Raw genomic sequence first — 18,932 nt, forward strand, 5'->3', positions numbered from 1 at the left:
ATAGCATTCATTCTTTTTATTGATCTATACCATGTGTCAAACTCATTCCACGGAGGGGAGGGCAGAGCTTCTGCGGGTTCACACTTCTCCCTTGTACTTGATGAATTAAGGTCACTAATTAGTAAGAAACTCCCCTCACCTGGTTGTTTAGGTCTAATTCCATGGAGGGCCTACTGTCGGCAGGTATATGTTTTTTCCTTTCAATTAAGCCCTAGACAACCAGGTGTGGAGAGTTCCATAATTAATGACCTTAATTTATCAGTCAAGTACAAGAGAGGAGCGAAAACCCACAGACACTGCCGTCCACGGAATGAGTTTGACACCTTTGTTTTAACTTAACTCCTAGACTAGTTCATGTTAGCCACAACAAATTGGAATTCGTAACAAAGCATTAATTTAGAAAATTTGTAACATTTAACAAATTTCAGTTCTTGCACCACACGTGAGTGGCAGGTACCCTAGTGGTTAGAGCGTTGGACTAGTACCGAAAGGTTGCAAGATCGAATAATTAATAATTAATTTTACATTATTTGTTGTAACTAATTTATACGCAACCCTCGCTTTAGGCCAACATAATAAAGACCATTCTCATGGAAACTAAAAGGTCACACTCCAACCTGGTCTCAGAGCATTTCATATTATTCTGTATGTAAATCCGGAATACCCATTTACAATATATTATACAATATAGTATACCATACAATATTATGTTTCGTATGTATTTATTTGTTGATGTCCACCCATTTCGTATGATATGTTACGAATTACAATTCATATTATATGTCACGAATTGTAGCTAGGTGGCTAACATTATTTAGCTGGTTAATGTTAGCTAGGCTAGGGGTTAGGTTAGGGTTAAGTTTAGGAGTTCGGTTAAACGGTTACAGTTAGGGCTAAGGTTGGGGAAGTGTTAGCTTCCTACAAAGTAGTAATTAGCAGAAAATTCGCTAAAATTGCCTGTAATGAGATTTGAACTCACAACCTTTGGGCAACTAGACGTTCGTGCTATACGCCCGACCAACCACCCTACTTTCGTTTTTGCCTTAAGTAACCATACCAAATGTAACACATACTAGTTCGTGTCCCTGATTTACCTTTCCTATATTACGTCTAGAATGAGACCACGCTGCACACTCACTATGAAGTGCCTACTAAAACTGATATTGAACAAAGTTCTAACATCACTGCCTATATATCCATTCTTAGGAGCCTCATACAATAGTGAAACTCGATTACAAACACTCTCCCAAACGATTGCAAATAGGCAACTGTTCAACAAACCATTCTGGCAACAAGTATCTCACCTGCTTTCTCCGCTAAACACGAGAGCCCCATTACAAGCACGAGCAGCACACCAATGAAGCACATCTGCACACCGAGCAAATCCTTTCGCTTTTTCCGCCGAGCTTTGGTTTTCTGCTGGTTCAGCATCACTTGAAGCGGCCCACACTGCACCCGGACGGTCCCGGGCATCATGCCAACAGCCATCCCATCCATGGATACGTTTTTACGGCGACAAGGCTTCTGGGGTACCAGAAAGTGAACGTGGAGGGAAGCCGGGAGAAAGAGGGTTTCGGAAAGTTACACAACGAAAGAGATGGGCGAAATAAAATGTTGTTGTTCTATCTTGCGTCGGTTGCGATGTTGTCTTCTATATTACTTCTGACCGAAGTGTTGTTGTGGATGTTGCGAGAGGACGGAGCACTCCATGGATGCTTCAGTTTGGTGCCAGTTCTCGCAGGACACAGTCTGCAGCGAGGCTGGTGATGTTGAAGAGAGAGCGCAAAAAAGAGAGGGGAGGAGTGTGTGTGTGAGAGAGAGAGAGATTGTAAAGCTATAGCCAACAGAATTAGCCTATGGTTTACATTTTTTACGATGTAATGTTGAATTCAGGTTAATTGACAACACAATTAAATGTAAATCAACACTAGACGTTGAACTTGCGTATGTGCTCAGTGGGATACATTTTTGAAGCAGCAGGCGTTATTTGGAACAAAAAAATACTCGCTCATCGTTGCCCTCTCCTGGATGCAGTAGGCCATATTCCATCGTTTCTTTCAGATAGCCTATTGCATTAAACCCGTTTGACAATGGAGGGCAATTTGGACATTGCAAATCCTTTGCATGAGAATGGCAGGTACACACACACACACACACACACACACACACACACACACACACACACACACACACACACACACACACACACACACACACACACACACACACACACACACACACACACACACACTGTGGGTGAATGTCAATCTTAACACTCATGCACCGCACTACTCTCCTCTCCATTATCTCATAATCACAGGTTGACCTCTTCTAACCCGGTGAGACCCAGCATACACCCACTCTACTCTGCTTTTGATGCATTCCACTCATCAGCGGGTTCATGTTCAGTATCAGCCTCCATTCAGTATGTAGTATAACGTAGTCAGCCTCAATAGACTGAACAACAGGTTGATCACACACACTCCAGTTGATTGGGGTCAAAGGTAACACCCTCTGTTCCTCCCAAGCCAGAAACATCCATAGTGCATTTTAAGCACTTACATGAATCACAGGATGGAGGTGTCCTCAGGCCCACCTATCCCATAATGCCCTCTGATTGAGTGTTAGCCAATGAGTTGCCAGATTAGAGCTATCGCCCCTTGGTCCGTACTCGCACAATCTCACTCACACATACACACTCATATGCCCAAACAAACGCACACACACTTCAGGTTTGAACATAATCCTGTTCCAGAGCGCATCACAGCAGGGATTCAGGACATTGGAAAATTGAATCAAATGGATTATGATGAGGAAACGGATTTTTGATTCAGTGCCGTTTCTACTGAGTTAGTGGGAAGGAGGAAGACTGGTTTAAACACGCAATGAACCTGAGATTCGCTGGTCCGACCAAGCTGACTCCACACTCCAAGACTGCTTCCATCACGTGGACTGGGATATGTTTCGTATTGTGTCACATAACAACATTGACGAATACGCTGAGTCGGTGTGCAAGTTCATTAGAATGTGCGTTGAAGACGTCGTTCCCATAGCAACGATTAAAACATTCCCTAACCAGAAACCGTGGATTGATGGCAGTATTCGCGTGAAACTGAAAGCGCGAACCACTGCTTTTAATCAGGGCAAGGTGACTGGTAACATGACCGAATATAAACAATGCAGCTATTCCCTCCACAAGGCTATCAAACAAGCTAAGCGTCAGTACAGAGACAAAGTAGAATCTCAATTCAACGGCTCAGACACAAGAGGCATGTGGCAGGGTCTACAATCAATCACGGACTACAAGAAGAAAACCAGCCCAGTCACGGACCAGGATGTCTTGCTCCCAGGCAGACTAAATAACTTTTTTGCCCGCTTTGAGGACTATACAGTGCCATTGACACGGCCTGCAACGAAAACATGCAGACTCTCCTTCACTGCAGCTGAGGTGAGTAAGACATTTAAACGTGTTAACCCTCGCAAGGCTGCAGGCCCAGACGGCACCCCCAGCCGCGCCCTCAGAGCATGCGCAGACCAGCTGGCCGGTGTGTTTACGGACATATTTAATCAATCCCTATACCAGTCTGCTGTTCCCACATGCTTCAAGAGGGCCACCATTGTTCCTGTTCCCAAGAAAGCTAAGGTAACTGAGCTAAACGACTACCGCCCCGTAGCACTCACTTCCGTCATCATGAAGTGCTTTGAGAGACTAGTCAAGGACCATATCACCTCCACCCTACCTGACACCCTAGACCCACTCCAATTTGCTTACCGCCCAAATAGGTCCACAGACGATGCAATCTCAACCACACTGCACACTGCCCTAACCCATCTGGACAAGAGGAATACCTATGTGAGAATGCTGTTCATCGACTACAGCTCGGCATTCAACACCATAGTACCCTCCAAGCTCGTCATCAAGCTTGAGACCCTGGGTCTCGACCCTGCCCTGTGCAACTGGGTACTGGACTTCCTGACGGGCCGTCCCCAGGTGGTGAGGGTAGGCAACAACATCTCCACCCCGCTGATCCTCAACACTGGGGCCCCACAAGGGTGCGTTCTGAGCCCTCTCTACTGTACTCCCTGTTCACCCACGACTGCGTGGCCACGCACGCCTCCAACTCAATCATCAAGTTTGTGGACGACACAACAGTGGTAGGCTTGATTACCAACAACGACGAGACGGCCTACAGGGAGGAGGTGAGGGCCCTCGGAGTGTGGTGTCAGGAAAATAACCTCACACTCAACGTCAACAAAACTAAGGAGATGATTGTGGACTTCAGGAAACAGCAGAGGGAACACCCCCATATCCACATTGATGGAACAGTAGTGGAGAGGGTAGCAAGTTTTAAGTTCCTCGGCATACACATCACAGACAAACTGAATTGGTCCACTCACACAGACAGCATCGTGAAGAAGGCGCAGCAGCGCCTCTTCAACCTCAGGAGGCTGAAGAAATTCGGCTTGTCGCCAAAAGCACTCACAAACTTCTACAGATGCACAATCGAGAGCATCCTGGCGGGCTGTATCACCGCCTGGTACGGCAACTGCTCCGCCCACACCCGTAAGGCTCTCCAGAGGGTAGTGAGGTCTGCACAACACATCACCGGGGCAAACTACCTGCCCTCCAGGACACCTACACCACCCGATGTTACAGGAAGGCCATAAAGATCATCAAGGACAACAACCACCCGAGCCACTGCCTGTTCACCCCGCTATCATCCAGAAGGCGAGGTCAGTACAGGTGCATCAAAGCTGGGACCTAGAGACTGAAAAACAGCTTCTATCTCAAGGCCATCAGACTGTTAAACAGCCACCACTAACATTGAGTGGCTGCTGCCAACACAATGACACTGACACTGACTCAACTCCAGCCACTTTAATAATGGGAATGGATGGGAAATGATGTAAAATATATCACTATCCACTTTAAACAATGCTACCTAATATAATGTTACACACCCTACATTATTCATCTCATATGCATACGTATATACTGTACTCTATATCATCTACTGCATCCTTATGTAATACACGTATCACTAGCCACTTTAACTATGCCACTTTGTTTACATACTCATCTCATATGTATATACTGTACTCGATACCATCTACTGTATCTTGCCTATGCTGCTCTGTACCATCACTCATTCTTTATCCCCTTACACTGTGTATAAGACAGTAGTTTTGGAATTGTTAGTTAGATTACCTATTGGTTATTACTGCATTGTCGGAACTAGAAGCACAAGCATTTCGCTACACTCGCATTAACATCTGCTAACCATGTGTATGTGACAAATAACATTTGATTTGATTTGAGATTCAAGAGTTTTGCTATGTAATATGCTGACCACACCGGTCACGTCGCGTGCGTGAGCATTGCAAAATAAATTTACACATACATGTTATTCAATCATTGCCCCCACACTGCTCGCACGCACCAACAAGTGTCAGTTCTATTTGTGACGCTTAACGCGGTGCAAGTCCTGCCTCTCCCATCTCCTCATTGGTTTATAGAAGCAGATACCCATGTGCCATTTCGTCATTGGTTATACCCACGTGGGTGATTGAAAGACGAACTGAGGTCGGTCGTCGTCATGGTAATACTATGAAAATTAAATGACAATCGCCATATAAAGTCCAAAGAAGAAAAAGCCTGGAAGGAGGAGAGATGACTAGAAGCGATTTGGTTGACCGTTTTATGTGTGGATTAATTGTCAGAGTAACAACTCAACGTTTATATCCCACAACAAATTAGATGGCAACAGCTAGCTATCTAGCTAAATTGCCATAAATGTTTAATTATTTTCGACCTGTCCCCAAATTAATATAATTGTAGAGTTTGTTTTGATATTTCAACCTGCGTGTCGTGATTGCGTTTGGAGTGGGGGGACAAAATCTATTTGCGCACGATGGCACACGTTGTCGCACGCACCTGGTTTGGGTATGGTGATAGCCTCACTGGGAATTAAATGCTAGCCCAAGCAGACCGAGGGGGTATCTTCAACATTACCTCTTATTTTCACACGTTTATCCCTCTTATTCTCTTTCCCTGCCTCTAATCCTCTTGTGTATTCATTTGCTCATGCACTTCCCCTCCCTCTCTTTCAGCCATGCTGTACATTTTTTCATCTCTAGTGTGTGATCTCTTTCTCCCTTTCTCTCTCTCTCTTTCTCTCTGGCGTGATTTGTCCCTGTCCAGTCTTTGATGTGCTGTTAGTCTTGTAACTCTGTGTGAAGCTGGTTTCAGTTCAATTGAGCTCTGTTTTCTCCTTCTTTTGATCAATAGAGATGGACGTTTTGTTTACCCAGTTATAAGGCTTCAACCTGTATCGGAGTGGCCAGCTGTGTAAGTGAACGCATCACTCAGATGCACCACTTAATGCATCACTCAGTGGCAGCCATGCAATTTCAGGCAGCAGATATTATTATTAATGAAAGACATTTATCTCCACATTTGTATGGCGCCTCCGTAGATACACATTGACCTCTCCAAACATAACATACCACTTCAAGACAGTTTACCCAAATGTTATAATTGTATAACCTTGTGGTTATGGAGGAAGAGAGACAGTTACAAATGATTAGCATTGAATAATTCACAGCCACCACTGGCAGAACGCATTGTAATGAGATAGAGACTCAGGTTTCAGGTTGTTTGGGATTCCGAGTGGCGCAGCAGTCTAAAGCACTGGATCTCAGATCCCGTCTGTATCACAACCAGCAGTGATCGGGAGTCCCATAGAGCGGCTCACAATTGGCCCAGCATCGTCCGGGTTTGGGGAGGGTTTGGCCGGGATAGGCCGTCATTGTAAATAAGAATTTATTCTTAACTGACTTGTCTGGTTAAATAAAAAGTATATTGCTGATTTATGTGGGAGATTGTTGTTGTATGATGAAGAGGAAGTAATCAGGGACAAGCTTGAGTGCCACATTTAACCATCATGCACTGCTTCATGCCACATTTACCAATTTACAAAAAAATACTCTCTAGCACTTCCCAGTAATGGTTAAACTTCTTCAATGGTTTAGTAGCTCATAAAATCTCTCCTCTTCAGGTAGGTTTCAGCCTCTATCACTTGGATATTGGTCCCTATATAGGCAATACCCTGTGTACTATTAGTGCCTGCATCACTGAGCAGTGATTTCTCAGCTATTGATGAAGTGAACCTCTCCCATTGATTCTGTAGTGCTTTAGATCAGCATAGGTTGCAGTGAAGCATTTTGAGGTGCGTGTGTGAGAGAGAGAGAGAGAGAGAGAAAGAGGGTTTGTGGTGATATTGTTCCATACTACTGGATTGGAGAGTTTTGCTGATGTTAGTTGGTGCCCGATTGATGAAATCTGGTTGACATCAGATTTATAACCCCGTACAGTCTGTTATGTGAATGTCAGTGTTTGACCCCACACACCTGTTTAATCACACTTTGCTAAGCATAGTCTAGCCCTGTAGTATGATTTTTTGAGGCAGGCCCACAATCCCCTCTGTCCGTCTGTTCTTCATGGAAACATGAGACAGTGTGACCCTGACATTGTAGTCTAATATTAGGGAGGGTAATAACATTCTCTGTCTTTCATGCCTCAACAGTTTCATTCAAAGACAGTCTGCAGCAGTGCCTGTTGCTTGGTTGTGGCTCCCGCTGTGTTACCCGCTGTGACTCATCTAAAACCATGTACCGTGTGTGTGCATTTGAAGATGCCTGATTTTATTAATGTAAGAGAGAGAATGGCTTGATGTGCTACTATTGATCGTCTCCAACTATAGAAGCAGTAGTGACAATCCCCTCTACAGTATCTTTCTCATACCTGTTCATTAATTGAACAATTTTTTACAAGATGCTGTGTACTCAATTTGTATTATTTAAAACAGACCTACATTCAATGAGTATACATTAAGAACACCTGCTCTTTCCATGACAGACTGACCAGGTGAATCCAAGTGAAAGCTATAATCTCTTGATGTCACTTGTTAAATCCAATCAGTGTAGATGAAGGGGAGGAGACAGGTTAAAAAGGATTTTTAAACCTTGAGACAATTGAGTCATGGATTGTGTTTTTGTGCCATTCAGAGGGTGAATGGGCAAGACAAAATGTGCCTTTGAACGAGGTATGGTAGCAGGTGCCAGGTGCAGCCTACACACTTTATGCATTGTTCTTCTACAATTGAGAATCAACTATCAGAAACAGAAAGGGCAGACAGCTATGTACGTCATACATATAATTCTGTGTATTAAACGGATCTATGGTAAAGCCATGAAATGGCATCTATGCTCTCCATGTCCACATGACAGTGCCACCTCAGGGATTCAATTAATAAGAGGCGGATGATGACTTGATACCCATGTCATACAGGGCCGGATTAACGAACGGGCACTCAGGGCACGACCTCCCCGACCTCCAGGGGGGGTCGGTGGGCCCCCAGATGACATATGATAGAAACATTTGTAGAATTGCAGTAAATTAGATTTAAAACGGCAACATTCTCTCAGCCTCAAGGCAAAATGTGAACAAAAGCATGAGAAGAGCTATAAAACGGCAAACAAAAATAGCAAAAAGTGTAGAATTGCAGGAAATTTGCTTTAAAACTGCAACATCTCTTAGAATCATGACAAATTATGTATAATAGCACTATAAAACTTCACATTTCTTCTCTCTGATCCATGGCAAAATGTGTTTAAAATGCAGGAAATTAGTTGATTTTTCCAGCCCCTTCGTCATATAGTGTAAGCGAAAGACTGTCCTCGCTATCATTTGCCTCCCCTTAATACCAATGTCTCCTGCTTTATCAGGACAGTCAGATACAGTTGAAGTCAGAAGTTTACATACACTAGGTTGGAGTCGTTAAAACTCGTTTTTCAACCACTTCACAAATGTCTTGTGAAAACAAACTATACTTTTAGCAAGTTGGTTTAGGACATCTGCTTTGTGCATGACACAAGTAATTTTTCCAACAATTGTTTACAGACAGATTATTTCACTTATAATTCATAGTATCGTATTTACAGTGGGTCAGAAGTTTACATATACTAAGTTGACTGTGCCTTTAAACAGCTTAGAGAATTCCATGTCATGGCTTTAGAAGCTTCTGATTGACTCAAATTATGTCAATTAGCCTATTGGAGGTGTACCTGTGGGAAAATCAAAAGAAATCAGCCAAGACCTCAGAAAATAAATTGTAGACCTCCACGGGTCTGGTTCACCCTTGGGCGCAATTTCCAAATGCCTGAAGGTACCACGTTCATCTGTACAAACAATAGTACGCAAGTATAAACACCATGGGACCCCGCAGCTGTCATACAGCTCAGGAAGGAGACGCGTTCTGTCTCCTAGAGATAAATGTACTTTGGTGCGAAAAGTGCAAATTGATCCCAGAACAACAAAGGACCTTGTGAAGATGCTGGAGGAAATCGGTACAAAAGTATCTATATCCACAGTAAAACAAGTCCTATATCGACATAACTTGAAAGGCTGCTGAGCAAGGAAGAAGCCACTGCTCCAAGGCTGCTGAGCAAGGAAGAAGCCACTGCTCCAAAACTGCCACAAAAAAGCCTGACTACGGTTTGCAACTGCACATGGGGACAAAGATTGTACTTTTTGGAGAAATATCCTCTGGTCTGATAAAACAAAAATAGCACTGTTTGGCCATAATGACCATCGTTATGTTTGGAGGAAAAAGGGGGAGGCTTGCAAGCCCAAGAACACCATCCCAACTGTGAAGCACAGGGGTGGCAGCATCATGTTGTGGGGGTGCTTTGCTGCAGAAGGGACTGGTGCACTTCACAAATTAGATGGCATCATGAGGCAGGAAAGTTATGTGGATATATTGAAGCATAATCTCAAGACATCAGTGAGGAAGTTAAAGCTTGGTCGTAAATGGGTCTTCCAAATGGACAATGACGCCAAGCATTCTTCCAAAATTGTGGGAAAAAATGGCTGAAGGACAATAAAGTCAAGGTTATTGGAGTGGCCATCACAAAGCCCTGTCCTCAATCCCATAGAAATGTTCTGGGCAGAACTGAAAAAGCGTGTGCGAGCAAGCAGGCCTACAAACCTGACTCTGTTAACCATCTGTCAGGAGGAATGGGACAAAATTCACCCAACTTATTGTGGGAAGCTTGTGGAAGGCTACCCAAAATGTTTGACACAAAATTAAACAATTTAAAGGAATTGCTACCAAATACTAATTGAGTGTATGTAAACTTCTGGCCCACTGGGAATGACATAAAAGCTTAAATAAGTAGTTCTCTACTATTATTCTGACATTTTACATTCTTAAAATAAAGTGGTGATCCTAACTGACCTAATACAGGGAATATTTACGAGGATTAAATGTCAGGAATTGTGAACAACTGAGTTAATGTATTTAAACTTCCGACTTCAACTGTAAGTAACTGGAATGACTAGCTAGCTTCTTGCTTCAGAAGGTTGAACGGTCAACTTGTGTGTTATGAAGTTGGGGATGCTGGTTCGAATGCACATACACATTTTTGGCAGGTGTCCCTGAAAGAAAACAGGCTGTAAAATGGTGTCTTCTGTTACGAATCCCTTTTGGCCCGACGGTCTAGGGGGGATGGTAATGAGACCCGTAACATAACTCATGCAAATTATTATTGTGACAAAGTAAAAGTGTGAACGAAATAACCACGACAACAGAAATCTACCGTCAAACTCTAGGTTTATTTATAAACACACGGTAATGGGGGGGGAGCAGGAAAAGGGGCTGAGCTGGACCCAAGGAAAGAAACAATAAGTATACAAAAACACACCCCTAAGTTAGACTAGCCTACTTTAACAACAACTAACTAACTAACCAAAAATACAGTGGGTGGTCCGCCCAGTTCTAACTAGTGTATTTAACAAAGTTCACCTACGGGTAGTGTATGCCCATGGGCAACTTGTCTTAGTTTCCCCCTTTTCCCACCAGCAACAAACAAATACCATAACCAAAAATAATACTTACAGGTGATGACAAAGTGCTATGAAGTGCTTTAAACAAAAGAGAGGTTAAGACACAAAGCGAGAGTGAAACACAGAGACCTACAGACATGGCATTTACAGAGAGATTGAGCTGAGCTGAGCTGAGCTCTAGAACAAACAAATGATGGGGTTTTTAAACCATGGGGAAGGAACTGTGATAGGTCAGGAAATAGGAGGAGGTGTGTCTTCTGATTGATGATTGATTGGGGAGTGATGATTTTCACCTGTGAGGGGAGAAGGAGAGAAAAGAAACACACACAGGATACACACAGACACAGGATAACTGTATCCGTAACACTCCCACCCTTAAAAGAGCAACCCTAGGGGTTGAGACTACAGTATTTCAATGAATACTCACAACTAAGCAACAACCTTGCAAAACATACAGAAATCATTTTCACACACGAGACAAAGCATCTGCCAACACATTATCGTTAACAAAAAACTGGTTACCCGATTTTGTCTTTGGTAACGGTCCGACACAATCAACCACCACATGCTCGAATGGTTCACCTATGACAGGTATGGGACAAAGAGGAGCGGGAGGAATAACCTGATTTGGTTTTCCTGTTATCTGACATGTGTGGCATGTCCGACAGAACTGAGCCACATCTTGTTTTAAACCCGGCCAAAAGAAATGTCGAAGGATCCGATCATAAGTTTTTGTGATTCCTAAATGACCAGACCACTGGTGATTATGAGCAAGGGATAACACATTTTGTCGAAAGGCTGTAGGAATCACTATTTGGTAAACAGCATTCCAATCTCCACCCGCGTCAACATGGGATTTCCATTTACGCATGAGGAGATTACCATCAATGAAGTAAGCCACGTTCTTCTTCACATCTTCCAATGAGACAACACTAGAAAAACATTTAGCAAGCTTGTTGTCAACCTTTTGGTTAGCAATCAGCTGCTCACGAGTGACTGGTAACTGTATTGCATCAGCAATAAGTTCAACGTTCTTTGCTTCTTTCCTGGGCTGTTTGTCAGAGGTGATCAGCTTCTCAGAGGTATCACACAATCCATCCTCTTGATCAACCTCTTTGAACAGAACAGTGTTCGACAAATCTCTCGTCACCCTCTTGTCGTGCCTGAGCACGAGTGACAGCACAAGCGGGGAACACATGTGGATAACTCTGTGCCAGCTCATTCGAGAGAGAGTGGTCACTTTTATCCAATACGGGTACTACCTTTCCTCCGGCAATATCGTTACCCATTATAAAGGTCACACCTTTCACTGGCAACATAGGACGTACCCCCACTCTGAATATTCCACTGATTAACTCAGAGTGTACTTTCACAAAGTGCAATGGCACTGGGACAAAACCCATTTCAATACCCTGCACTAACACTCTGGAACCACAGTATGTATCGTCAGATAAGGGCAACACATCAGACAATATAAACGACTGCGCCGCACCAGTATCTAAGGATTTTAACCGGGCGCTGAGACGCTTCGTCATTCGTTAGGGACACAAACCCCTCGAAAATGAATGGTTCATAACGGCGGTCGGGGACTGAGACTTTCAAACTACAGTTACCCTGAGGCACCTGTTTTGTTGCCGACCTCTTAACCGTACGAATTAGAGCAACACCTGTTGGTGGCTTGGCACGAAGAGGCATCCCTTGTTTGCGTTTAAGCAGGAAGCAATCATTAAATCATATGTCCTACTTTATGACAATAGAAACAGGGACGCTCATTCTTCTGGCGTGCTTGATATACTACTGCTGGCCGACTAGGGCTAAAGGTAGGAAACTCAGTGGCTCTACTCTCGGTTTGAGCCGAAAACACACTCTTGTGCGTCAACACAAACTCGTCTGCCAACACAGACGCTTCTGCCAGACAGGATACTTTCTGTTCGTTTAGGTAAACTACAATGCGTTCGGGTAAGCAATTTTTAAACTCTTCCAACAAGATTAACTCCCGGAGAGAGTTGAAATCAGTTACCTTACTAGCAGCATGCCATTTATCAAACAGATTTCCCTTGTCTCTAGAAAATTCCACATAAGTCTTACTAGAAGACTTTCTATGAGACCTAAATCTCTGTCGGTATGCCTCAGGCACAAGCTCATAGGCACGAAGAACATTAGCTATGACCACTTCGTAATTCAAACTGTCCTCCAGAGGTAACGCTGACAAAACCTCTTGGGCTTTACCAGTTAATTTACACTGAAGTAATAGGCACCATACCTCTTCAGGCCATTTCAATGCTACGGCTATACGCTCAAATACACAAAAATAGGAGTCAACCTCTGACCCTCTGAACAAAGGTACTAAGGCAATCTGCCTACTAATGTCAAACGTGTTTGAGGACACAGTAGGTGAGGACGGCTCACAAACAGGCACAGTAGGACCGGAGGGTAGCCTCGCTGTCTCTGCCTCCAGTTCCATCTGGCGCATTTTGAACTCCAACTGCCTTTGTTCTCTGTCTGCCTCAATTTTACACATCTCCAAATGCCGTTGTTCTCGTTCTTTTTCTGCCTCTATTTTACACATCTCCAACTGGAGAGTCTCTCGCCTAATTTGGGCTCGCTCTTCCACCTCCAGTTGGAACTGTGCTAAACGGACATACCTCCTGGCATCACCATTTGACAGTGGGGAGAGTGGATCAAAACGGGACAATGTGGCTGGTGTTTTAGCCTCTCCCTCATTAGACACCAATGGGCTCACAGGAGCAGCAACATCCCCTACAGGGGTAGTAGACTCAGGCAGCGGTAACACAAGCACCTGCTCTTCCAACAAAACATTTAACACTAGCTGTTTAACCTCCGCCTTAACTAAACTCTGCGGAATAGATACTGAATAATGGTCAGCCAAGGTCATTAAATCAACTCTACGACATTTGTCAAAAACCTCCCACGAAGGGTTATCCAAAAAGGATTTCAAATCAAAAGTAGTCATTTTATACTACTTCACAAGTGCCAAAGAAAATAGCAAACACTAATGCTACTTCAGCTATGACGCTCAACACTGAACTATACCACTACAACAATCTACATGAGCGGCATGGGTGTCAGTTATGACAGATCCCGGACAAGCCCCCACTTATGTTACGAATCCCTTTTGGCCCGACGGTCTAGGGGGGGGATGGTAATGAGACCCGTAACATAACTCATGCAAATTATTATTGTGACAAAGTAAAAGTGTGAACGAAATAACCACAACAGAAATCTACCGTCAAACTCTAGGTTTATTTATAAACACACGGTAATGGGGGGAAGCAGGAAAAGGGGCTGAGCTGGACCCAAGGAAATAAACAATAAGTATACAAAAAAACACACCCCTAAGTTAGACTAGCCTACTTTAACAACAGCTAACTAACTAACCAAAAATACAGTGGGTGGTCCGCCCAGTTCTAACTAGTGTATTTAACAAAGTTCACCTACGGGTAGTGTATGCCCATGGGCGACTTGTCTTGGTTTCCCCCTTTTCCCACCAGCAACAAACAAATACCATAACCAAAAATAATACTCACAGGTGATGACAAAGTGCTATGAAGTGCTTTAAACAAAAGAGAGGTTAAGACACAAAGCGAGCGTGAAACACAGAGACCTACAGACATGGCATTTACAGAGAGATTGAGCTGAGCTCTAGAACAAACAAATGATGGGGTTTTTAAACCATGGGGAAGGAACTGTGATAGGTCAGGAAATAGGAGGAGGTGTGTCTTCTGATTGATGATTGATTGGGGAGTGATGATTTTCACCTGTGAGGGGAGAAGGAGAGAAAATAAACACACACACAGGATACACACAGACACAGGATAACTGTATCCGTAACACTTCAACAACAGTGGTCTGACTAATCCTGTTGTGCTATAGCGTATTATGTTCAAATGTTTTTACAGGTTCCTGCTATTTTTCACACACACACACACACACACACACACACACACACACACACACACACACACACACACACACACACACACACACACACACACACACACACACACACACTCCTATCGTCACCCAAAAGCCGCTACCTGTTCCCTTCTAGGACTGGGTGTTCTCTCTGTCTTGGTAAGAGAACATCCCCTTCTTTAGAGAACAGAATGCCTCAGCCATACTGCGCTCTAATAAAGGCTTCTCCACAACTTACCAAAACACTTGCATGCATGCACAAACACACACAGAGCATATCCATCTGCCCAACAAGATCTCATAGTTTCCCTTCAAAAATTGACGAATTATGGATAAATGTCTATTGCATTAATTCTGTGTGGTTACACTGTTAATTCTGCGTGGCTACAGGGTTAATTCCGCTTGGTTACACGGTTAAAACAGAAACAACTCAAATGGTTAAGTTTGGGTATTCATTTTGAGTGGTTAAGGTTAGGACTATGAAGGGAAGGGCTTAAAACAAAATAATTGAAAACTGCTGTTTCCATCAACTACCATCAAGTATTCTCGAGGCTTGCTAGAGCATTGTGAACTGTGGTGGAGCAGTGGTCTAAGCAGCATGCTCTGGCTCCAGGCATCACAAGTTTGCACCCAGTGCTGGGCAATTGTTTTTATATATCGACATTCTCAGGACCTTTTCAAACCTCCGAAATCACGGTTTATTTCAAGTGATCAGGCTGCATCTGACACCAAACAGGGTTGATTACGCTGAGAGCACAAAACAAAGATTTTACACAGTATCACTCAAAGCCTCTGTCTAACATTTGTTCCAGACGCATATAGTTTATCCTAATCAATCCAAAGTGTATCATCTTGCTCCTTTCTTTTCTGTGAATATCACTGAGACAGTGAGTGAGGATAGTAATGTGTGTGTGTGTGTGTGTATCGGTCTGTCCTACTCATCAATAACCCCGGTCACTGTGTCCCAGTCTCTCCTGCTCCACTGCGACACTCATGGTAGGCTTTCCCTATGGGGATTTCCAAAATATTACCTCTTGTCTATTTAAAGTGGAACTGAAAGCGTTCATAACTACTTCACAGATATTAAACATCATAATACAATCACAATATCAGTCAAAAATATCAAATTCACAGTTTATGCTACAAAACCAACTGTACAAGAGGTTTGAAATATAGCTTCTACCTGACTCAAAATTCCATGACGTACAATAAGGCATTGTTGGCAGAATAGATGGATGCAGTTCAATGTATGATTATATAACTCACCAATACATTTCTTGGTTCAAAAAGGTTTACTATCAGGTTGTAAATCACAGCTGGTCTGGTACATTGTTTGCTGCCTCCACTCATGTGGGATGCACTGTTTCAGTTTCAATATTTTGGACAAGAATGGACGCATGTAACTAAGGCTGGGATTGTCAATACAATCAAACTAGCAAGGGCAATGATCAATTGTCAGTCATAATGTGGCTAATAGGCTAGCATATCTATTTATGTAGCTATTTATTTAGAAAACTAAAAACACAGAGCCTAACATTAGCTAGCTGCTGGGAGGATGTCATGTCATTGAAGGTGTGGGTGAGTGACTGACTTTTTCCCCTCTATCATTTTGTGGCCTCAGTTAGATGCAGGTGTCATTTCGTTAGCTAGCAAGAAATGAGAATCACTTCACTAGCTAATTAGCTATGCTGAACATGAACAACTGTTATCCAGTTAGCATATCTCTTGCATTTGTAAATTCACTCTGGCTATCTCCTCCGATTTCAGAGTGTGCCAGAGCACTGATCAATTTACGACTGCGCAACACTTTGGCAAAAACATAGTTAAATTGTTGACAGCAGCACAGTTAGTCACTCACTAATGCTCTAGATAACATGCAAATAGATCTGCTGAGGCGATTAAAGTGGTCAGACTGAGTGAAGTAGATAGCAAGCTAGCCAACTTTAGCTAGTTAGCTTGGGTGCTTGACTGCCATTGTTGTGAGGAATGCTTGGACCAATCCTACTCCTTGTCCAGAGTGTTCAGTGTCAATAGTGCAGTGTGCGCTCTGAATGCTCCAAATTTACGAACAGACATCAGAGCGTACTCAGACACACTGGGGGCAATTTACGAACACACCCTTAGTTGTCAATCAACTGTATTTGGCATCGATGAAATGGACAGTCAGGCAGGCAAGTTCCCATTCAGTTGTCAAAATGTGGGTTGGGACAAGCATGCATTGGCAGGAAGGCAGCAGAAGCACGAGCAGTCTACTATTCTCCATTTATCAGTGCAATTTTGACAGCCAACTAGCTGAAAGTTTGAGAAGGTTTATCGAATGTTCCCTTGTTAGATTTTAGCTCATCTCACTATGGCTAGCATTAGTTGTTGATCTTGTTGTTGATGTGCATAACTGAGGGGGAGAGAGCTGCCCATTTCATGTTTTGTTAACAAATATTTGCAGAAATCCATTCAGGTTTATTTTGTATCTTTTGGTGAATGTGTTCTAATGATCTAACGTTTCACTTTTGCTACTGCCTGTAAACACACAGTCCAGTTCAAAGTGAATGATGGCATTCCGAGTGGCAAAGGCTTATTTGCATAAAGGCTTACTGTAAATCTCTGATTGGCTATGGCACACCGGTTTGCGTAGACGAGACAGATGTTTTATTTACTGCAGTGTCTATTAATTGTCCAAACGCATGACCGCTTTCCCACTCTATATTGTTACTTTTTATTTTTTTAGAATGGCGCCAGAGGAGATGGCTGCCGTTTTACGGTCTCCTAACCAATTGTGCTATTGTGTGTGTTTTTTCGTGTTATTTGTAACCTATTTTGTACATAATGTCTCTGCCACAGTCTCTTATGACTGAAAATAGCTTCTGGATATCACAACTTACCTCTGTCATGACGTTGGCCTGGGGGGTTGGTTTATGACAGTCATAAATACCTCTTCCCCCCTTTTTCCTCTCTCTACCCTACTAAAGTTACATTTGAAAAACCCTTGGTTAACATAGAGATTCTGTGAACGTCAGTATGTGGGGGGAAATTAACTATATTCTGGTAATCCGAACAATTGAACATATGGTACTTAATGAATATTATGTCAGTTCGGTTGTCATCTGAGACATTCTCATCAATGATAAGATGACATAAACTCTACAGTGGAAAGTCTACACAGAGTTATCAGATTCACATGGAATTGTTGTTCAATTGAAATGTTTGAATATGAACTGATTTGTGATGGGACGAAATGTGATTTTAGCTTCTAAAATGTCACATTTGGGTTTTCATAAGATAGGGCTGCTCAATCAGTGGCACTCCCCTGTGAAGGGACAAGGGCTATAAAACTTTTCAAACACACCCTCTTCTCCCTTCCTATATAAGCCCTTGACAACAACATAACTTCCTGTTCCGATGAGGTAGGATGACGATCCTATGTCAGAATGGTTCAGATAACTACAGAACGAAGCCAACCTCAGCATGAGCTTTGGTTGCGAGGCAGAGTATCCCATCTACCATACAACAACGTTACCACAACGTATCTAATTGACAACCAGAGACATTCCTCAGAGGACTCGGGTTGCGCAACACGGCCTTCCATCTACCACCAACCTACTGATGCGCAGCTCAGAGTAAATATTTATTGCATTTTCCTTTTCCAAATGGCCGGTAATTTAGAATGCATAAGATACTGTATTTACGATAGCACAGCTTCGCCTTTGTTCCTGTCTTCCCGCTCTTTCACTCAACCCAGCCCTTTTCCTTTGTGTAACAAGCCGTCATCTGTTCCGCCCACTAGGGACGTTTTCCTTTATGACGTCATTTGTAATCAAGTTATGATTAATTATGTGTATGTGTGATTAGTTAGGTATTTAGTAAATAAATGATTAAACCCAATTTTGTATTGCTGATTCAAATTGTTAGCCAGGGTTCTTGCAGATAACCAAGAATTTTCAACTTTCAGATGAGACTGAAGTAAGATTAAGATTAATGTTGACTGCTATTGATGTAAAATATTACTAGTTCTTTAAGAGTTTATTTGGAAGATGACAGCTCTATATTATTTTGTGGTGCCCGACTCTAGTTAATTACATTTACATGATTAGCT

The 18,932-nt window shown here is 42.9% G+C and overlaps 1 protein-coding gene across 1 annotated transcript in view; it reads right to left on the bottom strand.

Annotated features, from left to right (window-relative positions):
* slc24a3 (solute carrier family 24 member 3) overlaps nt 1-1,822 on the bottom strand; it is a 107,806-nt gene extending 105,984 nt beyond the window's left edge. The window contains exon 1 of the mRNA XM_035754301.2: nt 1,305-1,822. Coding sequence (XP_035610194.2) covers nt 1,305-1,497 — 193 coding nt within the window. The 5' untranslated portion in view covers nt 1,498-1,822. The remainder of the gene's footprint in view (nt 1-1,304) is intronic.
* Nucleotides 1,823-18,932: the final 17,110 nt, after the last annotated feature.

This window comes from Oncorhynchus keta, chromosome 36 (assembly GCF_023373465.1).
Source record: "Oncorhynchus keta strain PuntledgeMale-10-30-2019 chromosome 36, Oket_V2, whole genome shotgun sequence".
In the NCBI taxonomy this organism is placed as follows: domain Eukaryota; kingdom Metazoa; phylum Chordata; class Actinopteri; order Salmoniformes; family Salmonidae; genus Oncorhynchus; species Oncorhynchus keta.